Source organism: Struthio camelus, chromosome 5 (genome assembly GCF_040807025.1).
Source record: "Struthio camelus isolate bStrCam1 chromosome 5, bStrCam1.hap1, whole genome shotgun sequence".
Lineage (NCBI taxonomy): Eukaryota > Metazoa > Chordata > Aves > Struthioniformes > Struthionidae > Struthio > Struthio camelus.
This window is the reverse complement of record NC_090946.1, coordinates 5,244,010-5,263,812: the sequence shown is the minus strand read 5'-3', so window position 1 is coordinate 5,263,812 and position 19,803 is coordinate 5,244,010. Positions and strand designations below refer to the sequence as shown.

At 46.5% G+C, this 19,803-nt stretch overlaps 1 protein-coding gene across 2 annotated transcripts in view; it reads right to left on the bottom strand.

Moving 5' to 3' along the window:
- EPS8L2 (EPS8 signaling adaptor L2) overlaps positions 1 to 19,803 on the bottom strand; it is a 77,493-nt gene that overhangs the window by 47,071 nt on the left and 10,619 nt on the right. For both annotated transcript variants that reach the window (XM_009670824.2, XM_068944335.1), the window contains exons 2-3: positions 6,173 to 6,237; positions 4,162 to 4,217 (exon numbers count right to left, since the gene is read on the bottom strand). In XM_009670824.2, coding sequence (XP_009669119.1) covers positions 4,162 to 4,217; positions 6,173 to 6,216 — 100 coding nt within the window. In that variant the 5' untranslated portion in view covers positions 6,217 to 6,237. The remainder of the gene's footprint in view (positions 1 to 4,161; positions 4,218 to 6,172; positions 6,238 to 19,803) is intronic.

Here is a 19,803-nt window from a genome sequence, read left to right as displayed (position 1 = left end):
AACAGCTTAATCTGAGGAGGATGCTAATCACATACTGTCCATAACTGAAACGAATAGGTAGACAAAGATGGGTTTGCACTCATATACATATGTACCCACACCCCACACTAGTTTTATATATAGCCAATATATTTTGGTTATACAGCAATACAAAAACACGGGGCTGTTCTAGTGAATCTAGTGTCTAGTGTTTTCTCGAATCCTGTTTAGTTTTGCTGTGTCACTTTTCATATTTTTACCTAGCCCATTAATGGATGAGGTAAGGATGAATACGTAGCAAAGCTTTCCCTTATCTCTAGTTGACTTCAGTCAGTCCCTGCCACCTCAGACAGCAAAGAAAATGGGGTTTGGCATTTATGTCCTTTGTAAATGTTTTTTAGATTTACTGGTGGAAGATCAAGCTACAATGAAGGTCATTGTTGTTGGCTCTGATGGGAAACGTAGAGCAACAACTGACCTTTCTGTACAAGCAGGCTGATACCCTGATAATTGAATGATGCCCTGATAATTCAAAACTGGGATCTCCTCCATTCTAGCTGGGTGCTCTGTGCACAGCCCCAAACTGCTGAGGAGAGGCTCAAATGGTGCACCAGACCACAAAGTGACCAAGGAGGAAGGACAGATGGACATCCTTCAGCCACTGAGGCACTTTCAGCAGACAGCTGAGCACGTAGAAAGTGTACTTAAACTCTGACCAAAACTCAGGATATCTGAGGGCTTTAAGCCAGCTTCTCTGAAGATTTCATGGTGACTATGGACATCTCTGTACTCTTCTGTTTTTGCTACAATATAAAAACATGATGTTATGCTCTTATGCTAGATACCTGATGATCAGGGCAATTCCAGCAGAGATCAAGGCAATTCCAAGTGTGACGCCAGGGCAGCCACCTTCTCCACCAATAACCAGCTACAAGGCTGCGTCCTGCATGGATGTACATGGCCCAGTGGCTGGGACCTGTGCTATGAGTTTCACGCTATGTCCTTGCACCCCACAGAGCCAGATCCCCCACTAGTATAAACCTCTGCCGTCCAGCTGGCTTTCTGTGTGCAGCCTGGAGCTGCTGCTCTACTTCAGTCTGACCATGATGCTCTTAAATGTCACTGGTTCAGCTCTGTTGGGTCTCACCTAAGTTGGCTTTAATACTGCCATTATGTCCCTATTCTTGCTAGGGGCTATCTTGGCCCTCAGATAACAGTCGTGTCACTGCAGTTTGCACTCTTGTTGTGTGAGACAAGCAATGATGGGGCAGGCTGGGTTAGCATTTGGATGGAGACTACCCAAGACAGCCCAAGTACCTACCCTTCTTCCTCCCATACCTGTTTTGTGTTGCAAGGGTATTATATTACAGAAAAATATCCTTGGAAGAAGTCTAAACCTAAGGCCTCATGCACCTAGAATTAATATTTAGACATCTGTGTGTATTGGATCCACAGAGGATAGAAGGACATTAACCAGACAGCTTTAAATGGAGCAGATGGTTGTGTAGTGTGAATTTGGGAATCATCGTGCTCATTTCTTTGGAGATCTCGCAGTTTGCACAGGCTGAGGATCCAGCGTGATGATAAAGGAGAAACATGGAAATATAAAAAGTTGTGTAAACTCTGACTGTCCCTTAGCAGCATCATAATCACATAATCAAGGCCAGATCAGCTTTATGTGATTTTTTTCATTATAAAATAATTCTCTGCGGAATTTTAGTTTTTGCCTACCCTCTGCCCCTAAATGTGCCAGCTCAGAGCAGAAATTAATGTTGGGGGAGGGAGGATCCAAGTGAGAAGGAGACCCAAACATTTAAATGCTGGGAAACCAACACATACTGAGTGTCCTTTGCAAAAGGCACGCTGAATTAGTTGGGTGAGTTTCAGGTTCTGCCAGGCATAAACTCCCAGGGTGTACTCATGCAACACTCGGCTGGCCCAGCCAACTGCCACTGATTTATGCTGTAAATTAGTGCAGACCTCATATTGTCCTTCAGAGGTGGGAGGAAAAGAACGGGCAGCTGATTTACAGCAGCTGGAGGAGCAATGCTGATCTACCCCTCTTGAAGATTCAGCCCATGGACCTAGGGCTCTCATTTACTGGTTTGCTGGAATTAAATGGGAGAGCTCCTGTTCCCAGTGAGATGTGCGTTGGGGGGTGTGCCCATGAAAAAAAAAAAAATCAGTGTTGAGATTGACTTATTTGAGAAGCTGTGTTTGTTTTTAAAGCAGTTTGTCATCCTTTTCCTTTGCTAGCTTTTGCAGGAAAGGCATTGCAGGGTGGTCACTGCTCTCTGTGACTAGGCATCAAGTCATTCTTATGGTCGAAAATTAGGTCATCCTGAACCCAGATAATTCAAAGTGCTGGAGTGCTTCCGTCAGCGCGTGCTAGCCTGAGCACATGCTATGTTTCAAACGTGTTATTTTCAACTCTCAGCTTAATTTTCACGTGGCTCTATATGGTTCTTTATTTTGCTTTGCAACCAAAATCTTTCCGCCCTGTCAGCGCTGCGGGAGCTTTCAACTCACGGCAAAGCAAACAATGCTGCCAGAAGCAGGAGCTCAGCTGACAGCCCTGCGCACAAAGTGGAGTAGCACCCAAACATTTCCACACTTTAGCCTCTCCTTTCTAGGCTTTATACACGTCATTTCACCTCTACACAAGTGAACCTCCACTTGGCACCTACCTATCCTGCAGAATTGAGGCCACAAATAGCCCTGGCCAGTAACACCAGATTTCTCCTCTGCCTTTATTCCCATGTATCACTTCTTTGCAGCTAATCTAAGTTAACGATTACTTTGTTTAACGTTTTATTCACTAAGTACACCACCCACCTACCCACCAGGACCCACTTCTCCCCAGGCAAAATAGGTCACTTGGGGGACACTGTTCCAGGCCACTCTACAATGACAAACCTCCAGGCAAAAACATTCAGCAACCACAGTGGCTTTCCAGGGACAAATGCAAGCACCATCACCTTGTAGCAGCAAAAGGAGATTTCTGATAAGTATAAGCTCTGCAACAAGGGGCTGTTATAGATTTTTTGCATCTAATGAAAGCCTAAACCAGGCAAATCGACAGCTCTCGAAAGATTTAGTGAAGCAATTTTTCTGCCAGAAAGTAAAGTTCTGAAAGAAGAGTCCAGCTCTCCTCTTTTCTGGTTCTCCTACCTGCACCAGGCATGGGAGGCTTATGAAATACCATTGTAGGCTCATAGTCTAAGCCAGGAAAAGAGCTTGCAGGCTCAGGTACCTCAAAAGCCTCGGAGGAGTCTATCCTCTTATCTAAAGACTGACTGAGGAGATGACTTCTCACCTGACTTTCTGCTTGTTCAGCCCATCCCTGCATGCCCCACAGGCCAGGTCTTCACCTGTGATACATTAAGAGAGCTGCTAAGATCAGGATTAACTGCTATTGATACCTAAGTGTTCTCTACTGCTCCTCATCCCGTGATTCATTGACTCTTCTGGAGCTGTGGTGGTTGAAACAAGCTGCAGATCAGGCTCTGTATGTAAAAGCACTGATCCTACAGATTTCCTCTACTTCCAAAAAGCCAAAGGGCATTGGAGTTTTCATGGTTCACCGAGTAGTTAAAAAGTATAATCATTAACCTGCTGGGGACAATCTTTCTTTTGTTAGGCCCTTTATCGGGTTATCTTGCTAACATAACAGGAGAGGATTTGGGTGACCGGGGGGGGGGGAAGCAGCGTTCTGCACAGGCTTGTCTGTTCTCACAAAATCACAACTGTGCCTATGGCCAAGCAGGGGAGACAGTAGTGTAGAGGCAAGATGCATTTTTGCTCCCATGCCAGGCCATCCTGTTGTGTACTAAGGCCCAGGTTCACGTGGCTTTGATTGAGTTCTGGTGCCTAGAACTCCCTAATGACTGGGTCCAGATCTTCAGAGCTGTCTTTGCAATAGGAAATCCTAGATGTGCAGGAATTTTGCCTGGGTGGGTCTGGGTTTCGTTATACAGTTGTAAGGAGAGAAGAGCATGAAAAACTACCTAATACTGGAACAGATGAGTAGCTTGCCTAGATCCTGCACACTGGTACAGCCTGGAAGAGCCTTTAATGATAAGTGAGAAGACATTGATATGTCCAATAGGCACAAGCTGTATCTTGAGTTTCCCATCAGCTAGTTCTTCTCTGGCAACAGCCTGGTTTGTGGGCACAACTTACCATACAGGTCCTTTGCGCTCAGCTTGGAGGCTCCGTCCGCTTTGCCCATGCTGCCACTGTAAAACAAAGAAGGTACAAATAAACCATCAGTTCCTGGTTCTTTTTAACATCTGCCTTTACAATGCGACTCATACACTAATGTGATAGCATGGTACATGTCCACGGCTTTCTGACCATTGAGTAATGTGTTGGAGCACTGGCCTGCCCCACCAGGCCTGGACAAGGTTGGCTTCTGCATCCACCCATCCAGCTGTCCACACCTCCTCCTGAGCTGGTATAAAAAGCTGTATTCCCATTCACCTGAAGCTTACCTCTTTTTTTTTTTGGGGGGTGGGGGGCGGGCGGGGATGGGGAATGCAACAAGTTCTTGCTTCTTACTCAACAGCATAGCAATTTTTTTTTTGCCTTTCAGCAACCCAGATCTAAAAACAGCGCAGGCCTTTTGCCCAAGATGATGAACGTATGGGCTCTGCTGATCATCACCCAACTAAACCTCTTGGTTTAGAAGATGGGGGAACTGCTTGGGTAGGCTGCAAAGGGGAAGGAAGGAATTCACTCCTCTGTCTGAGGTGAGAAATAATGGGTTGAAGCTGTAGACAGGGCCAGATACATGGAAAAGCTTGCTAGTAGGCAGGAGAGCAAGGTCAAGGGGCAGACCCCATGGGGAGAATGGGAAATCTCCCCTGCTGTTTTTTAGCAAGATTGGACATCCATCAAATGTGGTTCAGGTGTCTCTGGCTGATCCTGTCACAGGAGAGGGCAGAACAAGAACAAGAGGTCGTAGACTTAATTTTCTATTGATTTCAGCCTCATTCCCTGTGACCCTTTTCTCCTAACATCTTCTGATCCCTTTGTGGCATTCCCTGCTGTCAGCACAGAAACCTCGTGGCTCTCCCTGGAGAGACCAGCCTTTCCCTCCTCATCACATTAGTCAGATGTGGCGGGACTCTGAATTACCAGGCAAAGCACTGGCTTGTCTGATGGTTCCCCAGGTTCTCTCTGCAACCCTAACTATTATCCATGCCACGAGCCCCATGTCACCAAACCCAACAGATGGAAACAGGAGACAGGGCAGCCCATTTGGGCCCATCTTCACTAGAGTTACCTCCACTTACAGAATCCCCTGGCAGAAGAGAGCTTCTAGAGGTGCTGTTTTAGGGACAGTGGCTCACAATGAGTGATATACCTGGGCTGTTACTGGGAGTAACCAAGGTAAACAGAGACCCCTCCAAATAATACCTGCGTCCACCCAAACCTGAGGCAGTGTGAGTGCCTAGATTAAGGGCCCTAATTAATGAACCCTTTTGAAATATACTCCTTGAAGGCAGACGCTCAGATATAGAACATTTCAAAATGTGGAAGGACATAATTGTGTGTAAAATACCTGAGTGGTAGGGTGTCTAAGCATGGGTTACCTCCCTCGTAATGCTATCCCACCCCTCCCCATCCATGCTTAGCTTGTGTGTAGGAGTGCACAGCCAGGAGATAACGGTGTTTTCTCCAGCTCTGGCCTGGCAGGGGAAGATCAAAGAGGGATCTCTGGGTTTCAGGCCCTGTGGTCAGGTTGCCCTGCATGGTGCAGTGAGTCAGTGGGTGGCAGGCATCTCCTTTCTGCTCTATCCTGACGGTCCCCTGAGGGCTGGTGGTGGTATGGTACATGGTGCTCATATGCATACGCCGTGCTCTCTGGAGACTGAGAGCATGCAGGAGGGAGGGAGAGAGCTGGTGGCTCTAGTTCAGGCTGTGGCGTGCCGTGGCTCTCCTCCAGGCTGCAGACAGCTTGTCTGGGGTGGCGTTACCAAGCTGTGATGCACAAGACCCCAGAGGCATGAGGCAGCAGCGATGGGTACAACTACAGCCTGAGAGATGCCGAAGCTGGGCAAAGCGAACAGCCGGGGACTTGGGGGGCAAGTGGGACTGCTGGGAGCCTCCCCCTGCGTGGTAGGGAGGAGGTGGGGCATCAACCCCAAGCCAGAGGGAGCCAACGTTACCCCGCCAGGGAGGTCCTTACTTTGCTGAGCCAGGGCTGCTACTGAGGGATCCCTTGAGACTCATGTCGCTTCGCAGGACTGGCAGCTGGAAGGGAAGCAGAGGAGCCAGGTTAGTGATCAGACAACAGCCTCCACACACTGCCGGGTGATTTGTCTGCAGGGTACCTCCCACCACCGCTGTGGGTCTCCCTGCAGCGGCACAGGCAAACAGAAGCATTCAGATGGGCACGATGGAGGTTTCTCATCGCTCTCTGCCTCCCGCAGACAGTCGAAGAGCTGCCTTTGACCAGGGCTGAGCTGAGACCGAGACGTTGCAGAGTGCCTTTCCAAAACCTGTTTTTATCTTTCCACTCTCACCTGTCCCTTCTAGGCACAACCGGACTCTGTGATATTTCAGCACGTCCTTTTTTTAATCAATCAAAGCAGCCCTGGCTACAGCTTAGCCCAGGCTAAGGTGGCCTTTGCCTCTATGGTCAGTCAGAGGCTATTAACAAGCACGTGGATCACTGTGTCCCCTGCGCTCAGGTGCACTCACGCTGTTAAGTGTCCTGAGTCATTTCATCATGCACATACTGCCGTTAGCTTTTCTTATGTGGCAGTATTAAGCTCAGTGCCAGCCATTAAAGTGTCCTCACCAGGTTATTCCTCGCATAGAGAAGAGTGACGGAACTGTGAATGCTGCTCCACTGGCAGCGAAAGAAAGGAGAAGAAATTCCTACAAATGGCTGACTGCCTGGTGAGAGGCAGATGGCTTGGTTCACCGATCTTTCCTTCCTCTCTCTGATAAGAATTTTAAACGAAGGGAAGATTGAGATGGATCCAGGCACTGCTCTGTGAGCAAAACTGAAAGGAGAAATAAAGGAAGGGAAAACAAAATATAATAAAAACTTAGGAGACATTTTTTATGGGGATCCAAGATATTCACCGCTGCTCCCATGTGCGACTTGAAGGAAATCTGAGACAAAGCCATCAAGTTTTTGTACTCGGTTTTGAAAAGCTCAGGAGCCACCTGCATGTGAGCTGGGTACTCCGCTCCTCTTTTTACCTTTGCCTGGATGAAACCCCACTCATCTCATTGAAAGGCTGGCAGAATTCAAAGATATAGCTTTAAAGTACTTGTTGGCCTAAAGGGAGAAATTAATCAGCGTCTTCAATGGGACTTCTTGCAGCGTGCACCACAGTGCTGCTATGAGAGGTATCCTTGGCAGCGGGCAGAGCTGTCTTGCAAAGGTTTTTCTTAGCCGAGCTTAGACCAAATTGGCCTGTAATTCCTGGGGAATACTTTGGAGTCATCCCTGGCATCTGGGATTTCCTCACTGGAGGCTGAATCTCTCTGCTGCAGGGCTTGCTGTGCCGCCAGCAGAGCTGCCCTAGATTCCTTGTGCACCCGTTTCTATTCCTCAGGTTGGAAACACGTTTGCGGTATTTTGCTCTGCGTGTTTTGCCCTGAGGTCAAGGTGGATGCAAAGTTTTCTTGCTGATCTTAACAAGACTGCACGTGTGTCATAGAGGGATATATTTTCTGTAGATACAGCTCTTTAGAGAAAACAAACCGCTTGCGTGTATGCTTCACAGTTGCATGCTGCATGCATGGTGGCACGGCTATGCACGCTCATGTGTCCACATAGACCTTGCACAGGGGGTCTCTGGCATGTTTTCGGCCCAGCCTTATGCCCTTCAGCATGGTCTGTGTTCCAGTGATACTTCTTTGAAGTGCATGAAGTGAATTTTTTAGATAGGATGTTAAATTCTCCCTTTCCACTCTCTTTTGGTAGATACTATAGTCCACGCATGCACGCTCACGCAGATATAAAATCATATACATGTTAGAATAGAAGCTTGATGTTCTGCCAACCTCTCTGAGCGTAATAAAACCCGTCCCAGTGCCCAAGCTTGGGTACCTGTGAATTTTTCCTCTGTTAATAGCTGTCTGTTGGTTTCCTTTTACAGTCCTCACACTGTTCCTATCTCCCAGATCTCTGAGTACATTAGCATAAGATACCTAGAAAAAGGGAACGTGCTCTAATAAACCCAGATCTGTTCTGTTTACTTTATACTATTTGATCACATCAGTCTCACGGCTCATGATCAGAGTCAGGTACATTTTTGCTTATTAATGTAATGTTTCTAGCTCTCTTCCACTTACCGCCCCAGGGCTGTGCCTTTACGGACTGAAACCCAAGGTGCTGCAGTAGGTAAGCAAGCACTGAGTTTGCCCCACAGAGCTCAGAGCTTGCTCCCAAATCCCATCTGTGAAATGACGGGAGGCAGCCAGGGACATGCTAGCTTTTGTTTTTCCCTTCACAAGCTCCACCAGAAAGAGAAAAGATGGGAGTCTTCTCCTGCTTTTAGAAGAATCCATGTGGTCAAACCCTCTACTGCTCCTAGGGGAGCAGTAAATTTGCCATTTGGGAATGGCAAATTTTGCTGCTAAGCCTCGTGGGTGAAGCAGGATCAGCCATAAAATGAGCTCACTCTTAATCTCCTGCTAGTTAATAAGAAAGTACCCAAGAAATAAGCTGGGTTCCCTAGAAGAAGACATAAGAAGCTGTGATGATGTACCACGGCTAGCAGAAATGCCACTGGACCTCAGCAGCAGTCAGAATTAGTTGCCACTGATCTGAACGCACTGCTGGAAACGTGTGATAGGAACACCCGCAACCCATGAAGCAACATAAGACAGGCATAAAGGGCTTTGCACCGCTTGCAGTCCCATTTGTATGCTGGGGCTTCAAAAGTCTTTCGCCGGGCTAAGCGGCGGATGCACGCGCGCTAGCGCCGCTGATGTTTCGGGAAGGAGGCTGACTGTAGAGGGCCCTTGCTGACGTGTCGGACTGAGTGATCCCTGGAACATCTCGGTGTTTGTAACGCAGTAAACCCCAGTGCTGGCAAGCCTTTGCCCCATTGGCTTCCATTCTTTTTATTTATTCATACTATTTTTATTATTTGGCCTTTGCCTGCTTTTTTACGCTGCTCTAAGGACCCTGTCTCTGTTCAAACTTCTGTTAGTCGAAACGAGGATGTGGTGTGATGCTGGCCAAGTTAAACCAGGACAGAGCCTGCGCCAATGCTTTCAAATCAGTTTAAGTTGTCTGATATTAATTGAATCTTCACTAGTGGGGGGGGGGACCTGTTTCGGAGGGGTCAGGAGTTTTAAAATAATTTTGCTAAATTGAGACAACACTGGATTTGAACAAGATTGAGAATGTGTCAGCTTTAACTACGCTCAGAGCCCTCAAAAAACACATGTGAGAGACAAGATGGAGCCTTGGCGGAGCAGGTTGCTTTCCCCAGGGTTTTTCCCCGCTCCATGGGGGCGTCCCTAAGAGCTCCTGCACTCTGCAAGGTCTGATGCACAAGTTGTCTTCTCCCGGCTGTCCTCCTCCTGGCTTGGCTCACGCTTCCCTGATTAGAGGGTTCCTGACCCGATCCCGATCCCTTCCTTATCTTCCTGCTGGGTGTGGCCGTTTTCTCCTCCTTCCCCAGAGGGTTAAGCATATATAGGAAGGGAAGCAAGAGGCAAATTTAGCGGTGCCATGTATGGCTGTACAAGGATTGCCTTTTCCTAGGCTCGCCAAACCTAAGCCTTGTGCATGAGCACAGCATTTCACGAGACAAGGGCTCCAGCAGCTAAGCCAGGCTCAAATTAAAGCCTGCTGTTTCGCAGCCCTCCGCTCTGCATTTCTCACTCCTCCCCCCACCAGTGCTGAGACAACTGTTTGTGGGGCAATTCTGTGGACTGAGTCAGTGGCATCCTCCAAAATAAGGTCACTTTAAACCCAGAGCTGTTCAGTGATCTGTTGTTGGGGTGGGTGGGTGTCGCTATCTGTCTGTCTGTCTATGTGATTCCACAAGTGGCTATTTTTAACCAAATCCATACCCCGGGGCACTTTACGGGGCCCTTGCACAAACATTTGCACCAGCGTGGCCAAGGGGTTGATGAAGAGCTGTGCAAGAGCGGGACTGAGCGGTTGGGGAGAGGGGTGTGAGGCATAGGGCAGTGTCCCCTGTGACTCACACAACCGGGGCTGCCTCTTGCATCCTCGAGACCAAGCCAGTACCCAGAGCAGGTGCCCCTGCAGGCAGCGATGGCTGGTGGGGCAGGTCAGGGAGTGGGGACAAGTAGCAGCACTACACTTCTGCCAAGGGGGCCGGTACTCACGGGCACCCTCCGGCTAAAGCCGGACACTGACTCACCCCCAGGGTATGTCATGAGTGTGAGCCAGCTAAGTGATCCTGTAAACCTCGGCCCAGCAGCTCGCCCGTGCTCAGGTCATGCCCAGGAGATTTCACATGCTAAAAGAGAGGGTGGCAGGGAGACCAGCAGAAGGCAACGCTAAAGGACAGCGAGATGGATAAAGTTGTATTGTACTTTAAAGCAAAGGAAATCTCACTCCCTGACTTTCCGGACATCCTTATCCTTGAAGGTCAAATATCCTCCTGAAGGCATACGCAGAGTCATCGTAGAGGCCTGTCATTGTTGCCTTTGCTACATTTCTTTACTCTTACTTTTATAGCAAACGGAAGAGGGCCATACATTGTTTTGACTTTTTCTGAGTCTCTTTCAAGAGGAAGCTGCAATGTTGCAAGGGTGGAGAAACTCCGGCGGACAGGAAAGAATAATAAAGCTCTGTTCTCTGTGGGCCAATCACTGCTATTGGTCATACATTTTTTGGTTTATTATTTTTATTAAGAATACTTCTCACTCTTCTGCTATGGTCATACATTATTTTAGTTCTCACAGCAAATATAAAATTCTTGTGAAAACTTCTGGACTTTAGGTGAACACTAGCCAACTTGAAAATGTTGTGAAATACCCGTGTATTTTTTAGGACTATTATTATTAGCATCATCATCACTGTTAAGAAAAACAGTAGCATCTAGTGTTTGTGTGTGCTTTTCATCATGGGTCTAAGAACACCTTTAAGAATGCAGTCAGTTAGACCAGGCTGGAGAAAATTTGTTGGTATCAGGCCATTGGAACATATGATTGTATTGGTAGGGAAATACTGAGCAAAACACAAAAGCTTTCGGTGGAACGTCACTGAAGATCAACAGTAGAAAAATATAGCAAAGCTTAAAGTTCCACTTAGACAACTGTGAGTGGAAAGTTTGATTTTTTCATTCTGAAATCACTTCTAATTTTAGATCTACTAAAACCCAGCAGGACTGTTCACTCTAATGCCAAATAAAAAGTTTGACCTCCAAGCCTTTTGATGTTTGTCAAGAACAAAACATTGAATCAATGTGAAAGAGTTGTTTGGCTGGGTTTTTTTTCCTTAAACTTATTTTCAAGGAGAATTTTGAAAATTTCCATTTTAATTCCAAGTTGAGATGAAGCTAAATCACAAAAGCTTTCATTTAAAAAAAAAAAAAAACAAACCACACCTACTTTCTCTGCACAGTTCTGGTTAGTAACATTTCACCTGTTTTATGCACAAGAAAACTGTGACACAAAGAGGTGGAAAGGGCTTGTCAAAGGCCATGTACATGTCCTTCCATTAGAGGAAGGAATAGAAACCTCAACCTTAACTTTTGTCCATTGCTCTGTCCAGTAGGACTCACTACCCCTGCATACAAGACTCTACAGATGTTTGTTGAAGAACCATCTCTAAAAATCTTAACAACTAACAAATTACATAGGAGTAATACTATATTTTCCCTAGCATGGTCTAGCCTATTTCTAACAGATCCCACCTGTGTTTCTATCGGTCATCCTACTGGAATCTGTTTCATGTGATAGGACTTCTGAAATGCCTGCAAACTGGTACTGAAATGTGTTTTCCTACCCAAAGCCATGGATCTGATGCTGCTGGTTTAACCAAAGGGCCACAGAAAAGGGTTAGTTAAGGTTAGATGTCTTTTGTCTAAAGAGTTTCTTCACTGGTTTGGACCACATAGGATTATGCCAAAATGCCCAAAAATGTCTCTCATGCTCCATCAAGTCAAGTAAAAGAAGATGGTCAGGAATGGTTTTGTTCTGCAACACATGCAAAGTGCTTGAGGACGTGGAAAGTCTCTGCATCAGGTGCATTAGATTAAGGCACTTGGGCACTAGTGAAACATATGTGCTGGAAACACTGCCTGTGGGTCCTGCCTGGGGACGAGAGGGGAGGCAGATCTGTACTGAGGGTGCTATTGGCTATGCGTGTAGGCAGTGCCAACTGGATGGGTCAGATGGGAATGCTAGATTAGCAAAAGCCTCGGAAAGTAATATAAAGCTTCAGTTAGAAACATTAGCTGTCGACCACATGATGTTATCTTTTAAACTTCCCAGGACAACAAAGCACCATCTGTTAGGGTTGCTGTATGTTTTTATAAGGGAATGTCACGCTGGCGAAAGCTGGGTTTGATAGACTGTCATGCAAACCTACATCTTCTTGTACCCCCACGAGCCAAGGGAGCACAGGCACCATGATATATATATCTTGCTGTATGGCTTGTACTCCTTTCCATGCTCCAGACAGCCCCCTGGGCACCTGGGAATATCCTGCAGTCTCCCATGATCTCTCCTGCCCACTCTTGTTATAGTATTGGAGGACCTGTCAGATAGAAAAGGCTACACCCCCTCCTCAGCAATCAATGAACAAAATAGCTTTCTGGTGTTGCTGGTGAGGTGCTGACATCAGTGCTCATTCCTCCTCATGTGGCACTCAAGAGATCTAAATTCACACGACCTTTTTTAGTTCTCTAAAAATGCTTGTAAGAGCCACTCTGGAAACCTGTGGCAGATCTGAGAATTTAGCCTAGGTATCTTGTGTCCTAGTTCAGCATCATAATGATGAAACCACTCTTCTCATTCAAACCTGCTCTGTAGGGTCTCTTTCAGAAGCATGCATGCATAAAAAAACTTTATTTTGGTTAGTCAGAAAGCAGCAAGGGAAACCCAAATCCAGAGCAAAGCAAAAGAAGCAAGTGAACATGTTGTTGTTGCCCTGTAAAGACAAGCAAGCAAGGGTCTTGTCCCATCTTAGGACTGAAATTTCCAAATCCCATCTTTCAAATTAGGCCTTGCAAATCATGGTTATGCAATTCTATTTTAATCTGCCACTGCAGATTCCTGCTGTGAAAAGGAGAAAACATCCACCTGATATTTCTCAAAGGGTCTAGTGGCCCTGGGAGTCCCCCTTCTTATGTGCTCTGTTTGAGATGTCTTTACAGAGGCCCAGGGCTTTGGAAAATGCTGAATCCTTGGTTCTTTCCTTCCTCTCTCGCACGCATGATACCCTTTCAAGTTATGTCTACAGTGATGGAGCCACACAAGATCACAGGTCCCTTTGGGAAGATGCTAGCCCCTATGGAAGAGGTGAGCATGAATGAATGTGTAGTTTCAGGGTATGTGTGGCACAGGGTACTCTAATATAACACGTTACATTAGTTAGAGTCACAGGTGGTGGGTACAACCTGTTAGATGTTTGGAAGAAACACTCCCTGCTCTGCACCCTGGATTCTTCACATTGCAGAGATTCTCCAGACGACTCACACCTGGATAAATATAACTCAGCACAACAGGTTGGTGACGCTGGCCACTGGCAGAAAGGTGTTCTGGATTTAGCCAAAGCTCAGCTGGGATTGGTACGTTAATTAATGTATAACCGATTTATGTTAGAAAGTATAGTTGGAGTAGGGAAGAACCAAGCCTGAGGGGAAGAAGCAGGGAGCAGCTCTTTTAGGCTGAGACACATTGGAGCTACAGCCACCCCTCGGCTAGCTTTGATGGATCCAGACTGCCACTTTTTGTATGATGTCCCTCCTCTTTATGTGCTATGCCCCCTCTGTGCTGTGCATACATATTGCAGAGCATCAGGATAAGATATATGCCCAGTGCTGAGGATTGCACCCACGTAGCCAGCACTTTGTTCACTAACCTCCTCAGAAACAATAATTTGCACTTAAAAAAAGTGCTTCCTGAGAAAATGTTTAGCCAGACTTTCCAGCGCTGAAAGGGGAACACCCACATGCTTGTCTAGCAATTGGGCTTGGCATGAGTGGTCTCTTGGGGGACCACACAGATTGTATTAGAGATTTGGAGGCAGTGCATCTGCTGTTCTTAATATTGATCCACCAAGGGGCTCAGAGGCTGAAATGGAGGCTTGGAAGTTGCTGCTTAGGCCTTAGAAACACAAACTGATAGCATGGAGCAGGAGAACTGGGAAAGTGCCAATATTTACAAATACCTGATGTGAGATTCACAGACTACCTAGCGAGAGCATGGGAAACTAACCCCCACTCCACACCATGTGTGCACTCGCACACACACACACACACACACACACATACACTCATACACACTTGCATGTGACTCTTTCCCTTCCATAGCTGATGATTTAGGTCCATCTCAGAAGTCCTGGCAGTGCTGGAGGCTCTTGGTGCCTGTAGAGTTTGGGGCAAGAGAGGAAGGCTTTACATATGAGCTGAACCCAAAGGAGGAGCTTTTATAGTCCTGCCAGAAGGTAAAAGCCTCCTTAAAGAAACATAACCAAAAGCAAGTCTAGACAGTGCCTTCTTCTATAAATACCCAGAGAAAATGCACAAATAGCCACAATCTCCAAGATCTTGGGAAAAATTTGGAAGCTGACTCCAGTGCCCTTCTGAAAGGCACGTTTGCAGAGTCTCCACGCTGAGTCATAGCATCTGAATTTACACTTTTCCTCTCTGTTAGAGAAACCCTGCAGAAGCCAGGTGGAGGAAAAACACAGATCAGGTTGGAGCTTGTTATGTGTCTGCTGAGCCCGCCTCTCGCCAGTGGTACCAAGCTGAGCAATATCTACGCTTGGGCTGTGGTTTGGCAAGCTTGAGAATCAGACCCAGGAATAGCATGCCAAGTCTTAATAGATGCTTTTGGAAACATGGGAGGAGACGGATAAGTGTGCACTATATAAGAGTTCATTAAAATGGTTTGAACTGAAAGACCCCAGTTTAAAACTACCCAGATAGGAGAAAGTATAATGTGAGTGACTTGCATTTCCTGAAGGGGGGGAAAAAAATCATGACGTTCCTCAGGCTTCCTGGCAAGGGAAGAGTGGTGTGCACAATTGTGTAGCTTTTCCTCTGGCCTGTTTTTGTTTTGTGTCACACCTTCTGTCACTAAAACCTGTCCTTTCCTCCTGCGACTGGCACCACCCAGCTCCTGGCAGATGGAAGCCATGGGGAGAAAAGAGCCATCGGAGCAGGCCTGGTTCTGGCCATGGGTTTGTCTGGGCAGGAAGCAAGGGGAAGGCCGTAAGGTCCAAACCCTCATCTGTCTGTGCTGGCAGCACTCATGGGGGTAATCTGTCTGGCACCCAGAAAGCTTGCTGGAGCAATGCAGTGACAGCTGTCATGCTGAAATAGTTCTCTCTCCCTTCCCTGCCTCCTCACTCAAAACCCCATTAAAAATAATCCCCTTTCCTTAGCGTGGTACTGCAGTCCAGGGGCAGGGAGGGGGTTATAGCTGTGAACTTTTTAGAGGGTGGGAAGGGTTGGACATTTCACCCTTGGAGATGAAAGGCATCCTTTTTATTTTCTGAGTGTAGAAATCAGGACTCAGACGTCAAGCCAGTAAAAATAGGGAATGACTCTGCATGTGTGTGTCATATGCCAGAGCAGGATGGATAGCAAGGAAACGATCCCAAGGCACAGCCCTGTTCTGCTCCAGCCCAGCCTGAAGGAGGGCATTGAATGTGAGCCTCTGTGTCCAGGCAAAACAGCAAGACTGTGTGCTTAACTGGCAGCACGTTCATCTCTCCTGGCTGCAAGTATCAGCCCCAGAGCTCTTCCCCTCCATGTACCTTGCTCTACGGTGAGAACATCTCTCATTTCTAATTCACCCTTTTCAGGCTAGAAGGCATTTGTGGGACAGCAAATGCTGGCACCGGTATGGCAGGGTGGTCTAAGAGACTGGAGCAAAGAAGAAGGTGTGAGTGTACCTGTTGTGTCACTGCAGCTTGACACGGTGATGTTAAGGCTCTGTAGGAGGGCATAGCAAACTGCTCTTCCTTATGGTGTGACCTTAAGAAAAGCTGTTTTCCTCAGGGCTCTTACCTCCATGCTTGAAAGGTAGTGCTATATTTTTGCAATGTACTGGTATCAGAGCCCCAAATGATGCTGCTATAAAAGAGGGTTTCAGAATAAAAGCCCAATTTGGCTTCTTCTAGAACCTTTAAAGCTACCCAGTCCAACTATCAGTTGCCATGTCTACACTGATAACACACTAACACCTGAGTAGTCCTTGTTAGTCCCTGATGGAGAGCAGTGGTTTATTACCAGCTGTTGCCATATAGACTGGTTACCCCTTACAGTGATGATAGTTTTAAGCTATTCATCCAAGTCACAGAATCACAGAATCACAGAATCACAGAATCACAGAATCACAGAACAGCTGAGGTTGGAAGGGACCTCTGGAGATCGTCTAGTCCAACCCCCCTGCTCATGTAGGGTCACCTACAGCACATTGATCAGGATTGTGTCCAGTCCATTCATAGTTCATTAAACTATTGTCTTAATGTATAAGTACACTGTGACCCCATCTCATGTTAATATCATCTAATATGTTAGCCTCAGCTACGCTAGTTTGTTGCTGCTTTCATGGATGACCTGTAAAGCTTGTCTACCAGATACATTTGGCAGACAAATTCATTTTCCACGTTACTTCCAAACAAAGGCCTTAGCCTCAGGAGGACCATGATGCTTAAACTTGAGCATCACTCGCCTGGCTTGTGCCAGTCCGTACAAGGCTGAAAGGAAAGACAGCTTGGTGGTATGACTGCTCCCCGACCAACCCTCTGGAGAGGGAGAAGGAGTTTTCCTTGTAAATGGAATTCTCCATGTTGACTGGTTCATGAGTAAGATGGAGGCGTTGAGATTGATGGGACATTTCCACCACCTCTCCCTAAAGGAAGGGCATTTTTGGTCACTCCCTGAAATGCTGATTCACTTGCTTGGCAGAAATTCAGGTGTGCAGCAGGACAGTCACTTTGTCAAGAGCTTTTCCTCCACCAGGGAAAAGCGCATGATTAGGCTGAGAGCCAATTTGGGGGCCACATTTAACCTCAGTTTGTCTCCAGCATGGTGGTCTTAAAGTCTCTGGGATTGCAGTGGGATATAGAATGTGATGAGTAAATCCGAACCAAGGAATACTTACTTCTCTGTGTCAGAAGGTCATCTCATGATCATCTTCCCTCAAAGAAAGCGATATGTCTGCAAACTCTTTCTCTCTGCCTATACCAGTGGGTGGCTATTCCATGCTGCTCCCTGCTTCCTTTCCACATGTTTGCCTAAAGAAGTTCAGGCTTGGAGAAGCCAATGCATCAATACATTTCATTTCCTGCCTTAAAACTCTCCCTGAGATTTTTGCTGGGAGGATGGGAGAGAAGATTTTGGGGGAGGAGATTCATCTCTTGAAAATCACATTTCATGTCTAAGGCTTTTTCCAACCTTCTTAAGCTAATCACCACGATACTTCTTGCCATCTATTCCCACCCCATTTTGTGCTTCCTACTCATATCCTGTCTGTGTATTTTTGGCCACCTGCTAACAATTCATTTGTTAGCTAAAACTTGGCACATGGGAGCTCAGCTATGAGTGTCACCGCAGGAAAACAACCAGATACCAATTTAACCAGCTCAGTGACATGGTGGCAACCATGGTCCCATAGAAGAGACAGGGTTTGGGTCAACCCTTGGCCTGACAGCAGATGGGGGTGTTTCTTACAGAGCATATTCAGCCCCTTGAAACGCACCTGGGGCTCTGACCAGGGTTCACCCAGCTACCTGGGGACTGTGAAGGATGGTTGGGCTGTGAATGAAGGGGCACTAACCCATATGGTTATATTCCTACAGCTGGCCTGGCCCTGTGCTGGTAGTATTTCACGCCAGCTGTTTTTCCTTGTGGTGCTGCCCAAGGGGTAATAGCCAGTTCTCGCAAGCACTACAAGCATAGAGGATGAGCAGGGTTTCCTACAGGGGTGGGCACTGGGTTTTCTCTACCCTGTCGTTCCAGATTGCCCCCAAATTTCAGTTTGCTTAGTGGAAGCTGACATAGGAGAACAGGCACGGTCCATGTCGCAGAAATAAATTTAGTGTTAGCAGACCACAATTCACAGCTGGGGAGACTTTGCTGACTTATCACCCAACTACTATCTCAAGGCATTGCACTGGCTGAGCATACAGCCAGGATCAGCAAGTTTATATTATTCTTCTAGCTCAGAGGAGTGGATTCTGCTTTCGAGGGTGGGAATAAACAACAAATATCCATGTAGCAATACTTAAGATTTTTTTTTGTAGTATTTTAATCTAGCCTTTTTATTTCTATTGTTGGTATTCTCAAATATGTCATGGGAGATAAAATTCTACATGAAAAAATTGTGATTTATCCCTTCTCAGCCATCTCTGAAAGGCATAAACAGGAGTTCATTTCTTTGATTTTCAGTCATTAGCTTGTTTTATCTGCAAAATGCTGAGATTTCTGGATTCCCACAGAGAGTCCCCATAGGAAATGAAATATCTATTTATTTCTGATGCAAAACATGTTCTGCTGGAAAATATCTGACCAAACTTTCACGTCCAGGTCTGAGGATAGCCACTTGTATGTGGTGAGCTTGCAAATGAAGAAATGAGGGCAGAGTGTGAGTGAAAATTATTAAAATGGGGGTGTTGCTTTTCAAACTATTTTTGTAAGGGTTCTTGTTACAGGGTGGCAGAGCCCTATTACACATCACTGGCATTGCTCTGTTTCTTCTGTCACCACCTCCCAGTTTAAGAAACTTGCTTCTCAAAGGTGAGGCCATAGGTCATAGTTAGGGATTACTATGTCAGGAAACAGTCAGGGATGGCTATGGATAAATCATCTCTCCACAGAGATGGTTTTGGGCTCCCTGATGATGGGACTGGGATTACACAGAGCAGGGATCTGCTTTTTAGGGTCCTGAATCCTCTTTATGTTTTCCACAACTTTGCTTGTTTTCGTACAAGCACAGGCTGCCCTTTGCTGTTACAGCATGTCATATCCCTGCTCTGGCTCCTGAATCAAAAGACAAGGTGCACTGTCACAGTAAAGAGGCAGGCGCTATTCTAAAACCCCTACAAAAGAAAATAGGAAACTTGGTCCTTTCTTAAGGCACAAACTGCATACTGGAGATGATTTCAGCTCACCAAGCCAACACACATCTCCTATGTGTCCTCCAGCAAGTCCTTTAGACTCTGCAGGGCTCTGCTCCCATCAGTAAAATGGCATGATAAAACTTTACAACCTCACGGAGAGATATACACTAAAGAGTGCCAGGGAATCGACTACCATGGGTTAGAGGAGAGTTGCAATGCAAGTGCTGAAGCTGGAAAGAGAGGCTGAATGTCAGGGAAAGAGCTACAATCAGTGCATGGCATTCCCACAGAGGGTGGGCACAAGTGTAGCTGCTCCAAACGGGCTCATTCATTGTCTGCTTCTCTTTCACCTCTTTTTAAGCTACCCATCATGCTGTCCTGCATGTGGCTCCTGACCAAGCTATAGCATTTGGAGCCTTCTGTTGGCAAATTCTGCTAGAGATGTTCCTCATATTAATCCCTGTGGATGCCACTACATACAGAAATCTTGTCTTGGCTGTTCCTCTCGTCCCCCTTTTACTCCTGCTTGATTTTCACTCTGAAAGTGGGCTGAAGACAAGCGAATGGTCCTG